The 12382-nt window shown below is 45.8% G+C and overlaps 1 protein-coding gene across 1 annotated transcript; it reads left to right on the top strand.

Annotated features, from left to right (window-relative positions):
- Positions 1–1160: 1160 nt before the first annotated feature.
- On the top strand, positions 1161–6812 carry LOC122408985 (uncharacterized). The gene is made up of 4 exons (XM_043416143.1): positions 1161–1181; positions 2034–2534; positions 2620–2999; positions 3155–6812. Exons 1-4 carry the CDS (start codon positions 1161–1163, stop codon positions 6810–6812), a joined length of 4560 nt encoding a protein of 1519 aa, XP_043272078.1.
- The last annotated feature ends 5570 nt before the right edge of the window (positions 6813–12382 follow it).

Genomic DNA, 12382 nt, shown 5'->3' on the forward strand with positions numbered 1-12382 from the left:
TTCCCTCTTGTCGGCAGTTCCCTGAGGCCATCATAGTCCAGTCACCTTAGCATAAGTTCTATTCAAGAGACCTAGAGGTTAGCCAATTTTTTTATAGGTTGTTTGGACCTACAGGAATATAGCCCTGAGTTTTCGAACAAATCCGACTTGCATTTTTGCAATAAAAAATTATTGAAAAAAAAAAAAATCGATTTTTTTGAGTTGGTGCTCAGGGAACGCATCTGATCGAAAAACTTAACACATGAAAGTTGTTCGGCATAACGTCCTCTATAAAAAAGGTCTTATACAAAAATGCGCTATCATTGTTAATTAAGCAGTTAATTGCCAATAAAGACAAAAAATCACAACTTTGTTTTTGCTGCTACAATCGTTTGTTTGTAGAGTAATCGGTTTGAAATTCATACAAGATGTAGGGAATTCAATGCCCAAGAGAATGGTGCCAGATTTATTAACCTGTGAGATATAGTTTAGCAACAATTTGCGATCTTCGAAAAAACTTTGACATCTCATAGAATTTGGCGATGAAGGCCGACAGTGTAGAAAAAAATCGAGGAGCTTCGTGTCACCGTGCACAAACTTTTTGGAAAAAATAAATCGTTTTTGTTGATAATAAATAGTGTTTTTTGACGTTTTAAAAATTTTGCTTATAAACAAATAGCAATTCTGGACAAAGTTAAAAAGATATTCGGAAAAATCTTGGACCATTCGATGCGTTTTTGGAAAACGAACAATTTAAAAAAAAAAAAAGTCGCAATATCTCTATTACAGATCGAGATATGAATATTTTTATATTTTTGCAAATATCCGTTGTTGATATTGAGATTTTTGCAAAAATCAAATTCGATAGCCTTCCGTAGGGTTCCGGCTATGAGATTCGATAAAATACTAACCTCCAACAGGGATTTTGTCATCACGGTTATCCGTGTAATCTACTCGACGGCGCGCGGCCGAGATCGTGTTCGCGAGAAAAAATCACGCAAAATAAAAAAAAAAATACATCGTTCTACGACCATTCTAAAGGGAATTATCAAATTTGTTAACTAAGTCGCTCGAGCGGGGCTGCGGAGCGCGAGGGGGTACCCCCACTGCCGCGCCCGGGCGAGCGGCCGTCACAGCGCTCTCGGCCGCGCGCCGTCGAGTAGATTACACGGATAACCGTGATGACAAAATCCCTGTTGGAGGTCAGTATTTTATCGAATCTCATAGCCGGAACCCTACGGAAGGCTATCGAATTTGATTTTTGCAAAAATCTCAATATCAACAACAGATATTTGCAAAAATATAAAAATATTCATATCTCGGTCTGTAATAGAGATATTGCGACTTTTTTTTTTTTAAATTGTTCGTTTTCCAAAAACGCATCGAATGGTCCAAGATTTTTCCGAATATCTTTTTAACTTTGTCCAGAATTGCTATTTGTTTATAAGCAAAATTTTTAAAACGTCAAAAAACACTATTTATTATCAACAAAAACGATTTATTTTTTCCAAAAAGTTTGTGCACGGTGACACGAAGCTCCTCGATTTTTTTCTACACTGTCGGCCTTCATCGCCAAATTCTATGAGATGTCAAAGTTTTTTCGAAGATCGCAAATTGTTGCTAAACTATATCTCACAGGTTAATAAATCTGGCACCATTCTCTTGGGCATTGAATTCCCTACATCTTGTATGAATTTCAAACCGATTACTCTACAAACAAACGATTGTAGCAGCAAAAACAAAGTTGTGATTTTTTGTCTTTATTGGCAATTAACTGCTTAATTAACAATGATAGCGCATTTTTGTATAAGACCTTTTTTATAGAGGACGTTATGCCGAACAACTTTCATGTGTTAAGTTTTTCGATCAGATGCGTTCCCTGAGCACCAACTCAAAAAAATCGATTTTTTTTTTTCAATAATTTTTTATTGCAAAAGTGCAAGTCGGATTTGTTCGAAAACTCAGGGCTATATTCCTGTAGGTCCAAACAACCTATAAAAAAATTGGCTAACCTCTAGGTCTCTTGAATAGAACTTCGTAAAATATGGCCTAAGGTGACTGGACTATCATGGGAACTACTCATTGGGCGCTACGAGAACAAACGCCTACTCATCCAAGCTCAATTGGACAAGGCCTGCAGTATCACTCAGCTCAAGTCTAAATCTGCGAAGGGACTTTCCGCACTCATTTCAAAGGTCTCTGAGGCCCGAAAAGCCTTGGAATCTCTTGATGTCACCGATTCTCTGGGAGACATAATTCTCGTCCATCATGTTTCCCGCAGTCTGGACAATGCCACGCGGGAGGGATGGGAGACCTCGTTGGGTGCATCAACTGAGTACCCATCATTCTCACAACTTGAGGAATTCATCAATGCTCGAGCGCGCGCTCTCGAACGCATTGAATCGAGCTCATCGTCGAACTCATCAGCCGCATCATCAACAAGCACTCATCCCAGAAAATCGGCAACTGCTCATCAGGCGAGTAGCCCGCCTCAAACCCAACAGGCAGCAGCTGGTGCATACAACTGCGACTGCTGCAATGGCAATCATTTCGTGGTGATGTGTCCCAAGTTTCGCAGCCTCGATGTGGCCGCGCGAAGGAAGCTAGCCAACAATTCTCGGCTTTGTTTCAATTGTCTAGGCAGACACAATGCGAACTCATGCCGCTCAACCAAGGGGTGTAAAACTTGCGGTGCAAAACACCACACAATGCTACACGAACCAGCTCAACGTCAGTCACCGACCTCTCAATCAAACACTGAGCCGTCTCCATCCACAGCAACGAGCACTCAATAGGAAGTCGGTGCAATCGTCCACTCATCAACTGCCTGCTGCACTCAACCGACTACTCTGCTTGCCACAGCAATTGCTGAGGTCCACTCAGCACTCAACACTCATCATGTTCGCATACTCATCGATCCGGGCTCTGAGCTCACCATCGCCTCAGAGCAACTCATTCGAGCACTCAACGTCAGCCGCCAACACTCAACAATCAACATCACAGGCATTGGAGGAAAAAAGGTAACTCACACACGAGGCATTGTCTCCTTGACTTTGCACTCAATGCAAGCTGACTCCTCGGTCACCGTGCAGACACATGTTCTTCAAACTGTCTCATCAATATTACCATCCTTCGAAATGTACTCGCATGCGTGGCCTCACCTCAACAATTTAAGATTGGCCGATCCAGACTTCTTGAAGCCGCGGCCGATCGACATTATCCTCGGAGCGGATGTTTATGGGCTCATCATCAAGCCCAACATTCTCAACCACTCACCTTCAATGCCAATTGCTCAGTTGTCAATTTTTGGTTGGCTCGTTCTTGGCCCAGTGCACTCAACACCGTCTACTTCTTGCACTGCATTTCATGTCAAGGCTCAAACTGACAACAATGACTTGCAGCAACTCCTCACCAAGTTCTGGATTCAGGAGGAGCTACCATCCGACGCTGCAAGCCCACTCACACCTGAAGAGCAAGAGTGCGAAGATCACTTTCGTGCCACTCATTCTCGAGACGCCTCAGGTCGGTACATTGTTCGAATCCCACTCAAATCATCTCGCAACTTATTGGGCAACTCATACAGAACCGCTCACCATTGTTTACAACGAATGCTCAAAAAGCTTGAGCGAGATGACACACTCAAGAAACTCTACGCAAATTTCATGCGGGAGTACGAAGACTTAGAACACATGGTTCGTGTATCGGGATACTCATCAAAGCCAACTCATCACGGCAAGTCCACTGTTGACGCAGTCTCCGGTGAGATGACCTTGGCACCAGATGCTTCAAAACCATTTGGAGGGTTGAGGGTCTCATCTGGCGGCTCGGAGACACGGATGAAGCCTGTGTATTATTTGCCGCATCACGGCGTTCTCAGACCCGATAGTACCACCACCAAGCTCCGTGTTGTATTCAATGGCTCAAGCTCAACGTCTTCAGGACGCTCAGTCAACGACATCATGCACACAGGCCCAAACCTGCTGTTAGACGTCTTTGACGTACTCATTTGGATTCGACATCATCGGCACATCTTCGCCACCGACGTGACAAAAATGTATCGTCAAATCAAAGTGCACGAAGACGATTGGGATCTTCAACGCATTCTCTGGGTTGATGAACACCTCAATGAAGCTCATTATCAGCTCACCACGGTGACCTATGGCACAAAGGCAGCCCCATACCTTGCTGTCCGAGCTCTCATCCAATTGGTTGAGGACGAAGGCCATCGGTTTCCGCTGGCAATCCCCTCATTGCTCAAGGGACGATATGTCGATGACATATTCGGGGGAGCAGATTCAAGCAAACAACTCATCAAAATCGCTCACCAACTCACCAATCTTTGCAAGGCGGGAGGCTTCCCTCTTGCAAAATGGCAAGCAACTGATCAGGCTCTACTAGCGGCAGTTTCAGCAACTCATGAGCCTTCAAAACCCATCTCATTCGACGATTGCTCGACCAAACTTCTCGGACTCAAGTGGCTCCCACGAGCCGACACCTTTGTTTTCACAGCAAAGCCTAGTGATCACTCAAAATCAATTACGAAGCGACTCATATTATCTGAGGTAGCACAGATATTCGATCCACTTGGACTCATCTCACCTGTGACAATCAGAGCAAAATTGCTCCTGCAAGAGCTCTGGTTACACAAAATCAACTGGGACGACCCATTGCCGTCTCACATCATTTCAAAATCGTCTCACTTCAGAGAAGATCTCAAAAATTTGGCTCAAATCTCAATTCCCAGGTGGTTTCACACCTGGACTAACTCAACAGTGAAGCTCCACGGTTTCTCTGATGCTTCTCAACTAGCGATGTCAGCTGTCGTCTACATCGTCTCACACTCGCCGTCCACAGACGCCAAATCATCTCTCGTTTGCGCAAAGACGAAAGTAGCTCCAATCAAACCACTCACAATCCCGAGGTTAGAACTCACAGCAGCGCTGCTACTATCAAAACTCATCAAGCATGCACAAGCTACACTCCAGCTACCAATTACTTCAACTCATTTGTGGACGGACTCTCAAGTCGCACTCATGTGGATCAAATCACCCGCTTCGCGCTGGAAGGACTTTGTCAGGAACCGAGTAACTCAAATTCAAGAACTCACGCCTCAAGCTCATTGGAGACTCGTTCCTGGCACATCCAACCCAGCTGACGGCCCATCAAGGGGCTTAACCGCTCAACAACTCAAAGATCACTCACTCTGGTGGACGGGACCACCATGGATACTCAAACCAATGACCTCATGGCCTCGACAGACTCAACCCTCAGCTGACCTCATTGCACATGAGGCCCGTCAAGGCGTTGCTCTCTTCGTGGCCACTCCGAGAGTCGAGTATCATTGGGACCTCATTCATCGATACTCGACGCTCTCAAAACTCATCCGAGTCACCGCTTTGTGCTCCAAGGTCATTTCAAGATTGAGGAGACAAACTGACTCACCACTCATTTCGCGAGACGACATGGAGGCTGCTAAAGTCTTTTGGATTAAGGCCACTCAAGCAGCGTATTTCTCACACGAGCTATGCTCATTGAAGTCAAATATTCCACTACAAAGAACTCACGTTTTTTCTCGATTGACCGCCTTCCTTGATCACGAAGGCGTCATTCGGGTCGGTGGTCGGCTCAACTTGTCAACACTCAGTCCGGAGACTAAGCACCCAGCCATATTGCCTCGCCACTCACGCCTATCAACACTCGTAATCGACAATTCTCATCGTCGCACATTACATGGGGGCACTCAACTCACTCTGGCTGACATTCGCCAGTCATACTGGATACTCGGAGGCAGAGCTCCAGTGAAAACTCACATTCTCCATTGTGTAAAATGCGCACGTCAGCGAGGGATTCGCGCTCAACAGCTGATGGGTCAGCTGCCTGTTGCTCGTGTCACCCTATCTCGCCCATTCACTCACACTGGAGTCGATTACGCAGGGCCACTCACACTGAAGACCTGGAAAGGGCGAAGTGCAAAAACAATGAAGGGTTGGATTTGCGTCTTCGTGTGTCTCACAACTTTAGCAGTTCATCTTGAAGCAGTCAGTGATTATTCAACTGATGGATTCATCGCTGCATATCGACGCTTCGTCTCAAGACGAGGCATTCCAGACACACTCTACTCAGACTGTGGAACCAATTTCGTAGGCGCTGATGCAGCTCTGAAGCGAATGGTCACTCAGTACACTCACGAAAGTCGTCAAATTGCCTCACAGCTGGCTGTTGACGGCACTCAATGGCACTTCAATCCTCCAGCCACTCCTCACATGGGAGGAAAGTGGGAAGCAGTGGTAAAATCAATGAAGTATCATCTCAGACGCATAGTAGGAGAGACTGTGCTGACCTTTGAGGAACTCACAACCATGCTTTCACAAATCGAAGCAGTGTTGAACTCACAACCGCTAGAAGCACTCAGCGACGATCCAGAGGACGTATCAGCACTCACTCCTGGTCATTTCTTGACTGGAGATGCTCTATCAAGTTTGCCTGAGCCATCGTTGACTCACTTAAACATCAATCACCTCTCTCGTTGGCAACTCATTCAACAAAAGATTCAAAACCTTTGGTCTCAGTGGTCAGCTCACTATCTCCAGCGTCAACAATCAATTTCGAAATGGCATCATCCATCAAATGAAATCAAGGTAGGATCACTCGTACTCATCACAGATGAAAGATTCTCGCCAGGCAAGTGGCCTTTGGCCAGGGTCACTGCTCTACACCCAGGTGGGGATGGACTCATCAGAGTGGTCACACTCAAAACAGCCTCTTCGACACTCACTCGGCCGATCGCGAAGCTCGCGCCTCTGCCCTCTCAACAACAAGACGTCTCAAACTAGAACATCATCTCCACGGTGCTGATGGCGGGAGGAATGTTTGAGAATGCGTCTCGTCGTCAGGTGAGTCGCTCTTCTTGGACTGGCCACTCGCGGCAGCACCTACTGGACGCTCTCAGGCACGCTACGGGGCTCACGAGCACGGCTCGCCGCCTCACGTGCGTTGTACCGGACAATGCATGGGAGCGGCCATTATCGTCCAGTTCGCTATACACATCGCTCTGTACTGTACTTTCAACATTCACACTCATTATCGTTGCACTCTTCTTGTTTCACTCATGTAGTAAGTAATTAAACTCACGGGAACTCATCTAGCGATTGATCCACGCGGGGACAATTTGCATAAGCTTTAAAAAAGGTGCATCATCATTTGGGAAACACTCATCTCACCTCGTGGCAGTGCCGACGCCACGTGTCTTTCTTTCTCATCGGGCCACTCGAGCCATTCACGAGTGTATTAATATAATCTCTCGTGAAACAAAGGTGCTCATAGATTCATACATTCGCTCATCATACACATTCATAATCGCTGAACATTTTGCACTCATCTTCATTGTTATTTGGTGCTATACGTGTTATAATATTAGTGAAGAAACTCGTGTGTGTTGCCTCAATTGATTTCGCCCACCCGTGTCGCTATCCCCTTCCACCCGGCAAATTCTTTTCTACGTTATTTCTCAAACACAGACAAACGATTCGGGGAGATAAAGAACGGACTTACCGAGGGATCCAACTCGCCGCACAAAAGAAAGGCTTGATGGTACTCGCCGGAACGCAGACTCGTCAGTACGGTGCTCGGAACTAGACTAATTGTGCGTGCGAGCGGTCCTCGGTGTTCGGCGCTCTCCCCACCACTCGGACCCAGCACCGCAGCGCTCACACGCCGGGCGCGAACTAGCGTTCGGCCTCCCGGCTCACACATTCGCGGTAAATTCGAAAAGGGACGCGCGTGCGGAAATTACTTTCCGCACCGCTTTTACGCTATGCTTAATTGCATGATGTTCTTCGCTGCTCTCGCCTCTTCTGCCCACGTGAAACGCTCCTCCCGACAAAGTGGCTGTGATCCGAGTGCCTTTCCTCTTGGGGATCCGGCGGGCATCTCTGAAAAGACAGAGGGGAGGCCTCCCTCATGACTCCAGACGTCATGAAGTCACGGTGGGCCCACGACGATAAGCCACCAGGCAATTGCAGCACCTCTCCTCCAGGAAACTCCCCCGAACCCCACCGACCGAGGCGCCGTATTGCACGGACCGTGGCACCCGAATTCACAGCTGTGCGGACGGTGCAACTCTCGGTTGCTACGGCGGGAGAGGCACGGGCGGCGTTCAACGGATGGCCTATGCCAGCGTGTCCTCTCAGCCGTCCGCAGGTCGAGAGTGATGTTCGAAGCTCGAAGACGATGTGAGAAGAGTGCTCCCCGCGGGCGAGATCGGTTTGAACAGCGAGGTAGTGTGGGTGGTATAAATTAGCGATGCGCTCGATCCATCGTGGCGGAGGCAGGGCCAAACCTCGGAAACTACAGTAGATTTCTGAAATATTGGAATCAAGGTAACACACGAAAACTGAACTCTTTCTCTCTCTTCCCAACACGGGCCGGGAATAGGTAAAACAAAAGGTAATTGTCGCGCAACAGATAATAGGCGCGAATTCTTAAAATAAATCTTAACATTACGTAGCGGTGAGTCTCGTTCCGAACAGCGCCCGACGAGTCGCAGTGGCGTCAAAATGGGCCGCAAACCCGGTCCACTAGTCGACACGGTTCGCACGAGTGGCGGGGCAAAATGTCACGTCACAATCCATACACCGAAAACCATGGAGGAATATACCTGGACCACGAAAACCATGAAGGAACATGTCCAGACATTCAAAACCATGAAGGAATATACCTAGACATCAAAACCCATGGAGGAATTATCCTAGACCATGAAAACCATGGAGAAGCATACTTGCACATCGAAAACTGTGGCGCCGTCGACCTCGACCGCGAAAACCATGATTCAACTTGCCTAGACATTGAAAACCATGGAGGAATTATCCTCGACCACGAAAACCATGGAGAAACATGTCTAGACATAGAAAACCATGGAGGAACATACCTAGACATCGAAATCCATGGAGGAATTATCCTAGACCACGAAAACCCGAGAGAAACATACCTGGACATCGAAAACTGTGGAGCCGTCGACCTCGACTACGAACACCATGAAGAAACATACCTAGACCACGAAAACCATGGAGGAATCTACCTACACCGAGACAACCATGGAGGAATATACCTGGATGACGAAAATCATCAGGAAAAATGTCTTCTCTTCAAAATGCGCCTTGTTGCATCCAAATATCTAAACCAGCGGTGTAGTAGCATTAAAAAGAACGTGAGAACATTTTTGGATATGCGTATAGATCTCTCGCCACGCTACGACGAGTGGGAGAGAGAAGGAACGAGTCTTCGCGCGCTGTCTCTCGCGCTCGATCGGGCGCGAGTAGAGGGGATATCGCGTTCAGTGGACTGGGCGAAACGAAACGGGACAAAAGTAACGTTTCGTGCAAAGGACGTATGTCCAAAGGTAAACAAACGCTACTTAAGTCTTTCTGACTCCAAACGACTAGAGCGTACCGAAACATTCGATTTTAATTGCTTAAATCATCATATCTCGGGATTGAGTAAACGGATTTACTTGCAATAAGGATCAATTGAAAGAGGAAAATCGAAAAAAAATTATCACTCATTTTCAGATTTTTAACTACAATGGTTTATCCGTGAGAACGGTTTGCAAAACGTTATGACGTGATAAATCGACATATTCGCGTATATAAGAGTGCGGCAGGGCTCGCGCTGAATTTTCTTTTACACTTTCGTTTTTTTTTTTAATACTTGGCGTCGAGCCGCTACCGCGTCTCTTGATATATATTGTAACGAAACGCTCTTGCCGACCTGGCCTGAACGCCGCCACGCGTCGGTTCGAGCAACCTAAATAATAAGGAGCAGGTATGAAGGAAAACGCGGAAACCAAGAATTCTTGTTGAAAATTAAAATAATCAAATTTATTCAAATAACTGATTGAATTTTGACAAAATAAAAAGCTTCGCGATTGCTTTTGATGATTAAAACAGTTTGTTGTTTTTTTTTTTTATATTGTCTTGCGTTGTTTTACCGAATCTGGCGAGAAAAAGACCCGAAAGACCCGAAAACGTTGCAAATTCTCTGTCTGAGATAATTTTTAATTTCTCAATTTTCGAATTTTAATTGTACAAAAATAATAATTAGAAATAAAACAATTTTAAATTTAATGGTTGCGTTCGTTCTAGTCTCTCGACACGCCTCGAGCTTAAAAACCTCTCAATTCAATGCTTCGAGCTATAATTCGTTTGACGCGGTTTTTCCGATGTCCTGTCACGCTTGTATTCTAAAAAAAAATATAAATGAATCCAAGAGGATTTCTTCGCTTTTACAATTTTTCAATTTTGTTTTGACTCGATATAATTTTTAACTCGATCTATTGCCTCTTGGATTTTTGTTAATTCTCTAATTTGCGTTAGGTCTCCATACCCGGCCAACTCGGACAAGATTTTTATCAATTTTGAATTTAAAATTTTAATTAACCCAAAAAAAAATAATTTTACAGCTCTGCTTTTAACGATCATAAAATGACAAAATAGAATCTACTATGGAATATGACAGGATAGCGTAGACCACAGGCTCTGGGATTGAAACGTCACCGAATCGCTCCGAGATCCTGTGCATCCACTAGGTTAGGTAATTCATCGTCCACGGGCTCTGGGATTGAAACGTCGCCGAATCGCTCCGAGATCCCGTGCAACGGAAATTTGGAAAAACTAAGAGTGGACCCTGGACTCTGGGATTGAAACGTCACCGAATCGCTCCGAGATTCCAGGCATCCAGGAAAATTTGGAAATTTTAGAGGTTAGGTGCGGACCCTGGACTCTGGGATTGAAACGTCACCGAATCGCTCCGAGATTCCAGGCATCCAGGAAAATTTAGGAAAGGAATTTGTGAATTTAAAAGCAGAGTGCTTGGTCAGTGTTGTCAGAGAGGTCCGAGTTGATCCTTGAGGCAGGGAGAACTGAATGCCGAATGAGTCGCGCAGCGCTTCTTATACCCGTGTCCCCACCATAAAATTCTCGAGCGCCGAGAATCTCCGTTTTCGCTCGGTTCTGCGCACCTTTCTATTACGCCTACTCTGATTGGCCCGTTGCCATGATTCACGCTCGCCCGTTGGTCGAGCGGGCTAACATACGATGCGCGGACTACCGCTTTTTATGATTTACAGCTTATTCCGATGTTAAACAATAAAAACTTCAATCTGATCAAATATTACTTAATTTCTTCTTCAATTTGGCATTTTTATTTGTTTTAATATGATTCGTAAAATTATAATCGCTAAAAGTCACGTACGCGTCCTATAGCCCATTCTGCCCGCGCATGCGTCGTAGTCGCTTTTTACATTTTTCATTGTGATCAGTTTTTATGTTATTAATTTGACTTGTGATCATTTTTCTTCAATTCGTGTTATTTTTCTGAAAATTTTGATCGTAATTACGTGCTCGGGCGACTTAAAATAATAAAAATCAAAAAGAATTAATTTCCGAAAATATAGCGCGGCGAAGTTCAGAGCGGCGCCGGTAGCCCCGCTCGGGCTCATGCCTACCGGCCTAAGATGGCCGCCACCTGTCAACAGCGACGAGCGTGGTCGCCGCGATGTTTTGTCCGCGATCTAAAGATCGCGGAGTTTCGTTCGTTTCGACGGGCTCGGGCCGTCGCGCGTGTGTTTCGCTACAAATGCCCCCCAGAACAAAAAAATCTAAGAATTAGAGATTTTTGTTCTCCAATCTTAGTTTAACAATTTAAAATGCTTAAAAATTTGAACATTCGGAAATCGGAAATGGAGTTTTTGAAAGGAAAAGCTGACGCCTTGACCCTGGAAATGGCTGGATTTGATGATCTCGATGTTCTCGATGTTCTCGACGTTTTTCACTCATTTGGTGGATCGCCGAGGACACGTTCTCGTCGATAGGCATACCAATTACCAGCTGCTTTTTCTTCCTCTATCAGGTCCTGCATCTCCTCTGGAGAAATCATCCCGATGTCATCGTTTAAACAGCACTCGTATGTTCCTTCTCTCGCAAACTCTTCAAGAACGAGTCGATCCCCCAAGTTATCGTTGCGCGGCAGTGTGAATAACCGAACCTCATGTGCCTCCTTGGTAGGGTGTTCAGAAACAATCTTGATTTTGACTCTTTTCTCTTCCAAGGCCCGTTGGTAGTAAAGGCACACAGTTTCCTCCCATCGTTCTCCCAAAAATGGTTTAATTCCTGATAGGTAACCTCTCGATGAAAAAGGTGGAGCCACAAGGAACGCATGCGGAAGGGCACTCAAATCAAAAACTGGATGCATAAGCGTTGTCCCTCGATCGATGAATCTCAACGTGGCTTCGCTGTCCTCGTATCCCATCAATTCCACGCGATGGGCTACACTGCCGATTTCCAAAGCGTAGTGATTTCCAATCTGATAACCTGGCCTTTGCATATGCCCCATTCGGTTGACGTGCGCC

The sequence above is a fragment of the Venturia canescens genome, chromosome 4 (assembly GCF_019457755.1).
Source record: "Venturia canescens isolate UGA chromosome 4, ASM1945775v1, whole genome shotgun sequence".
Classification (NCBI taxonomy): domain Eukaryota; kingdom Metazoa; phylum Arthropoda; class Insecta; order Hymenoptera; family Ichneumonidae; genus Venturia; species Venturia canescens.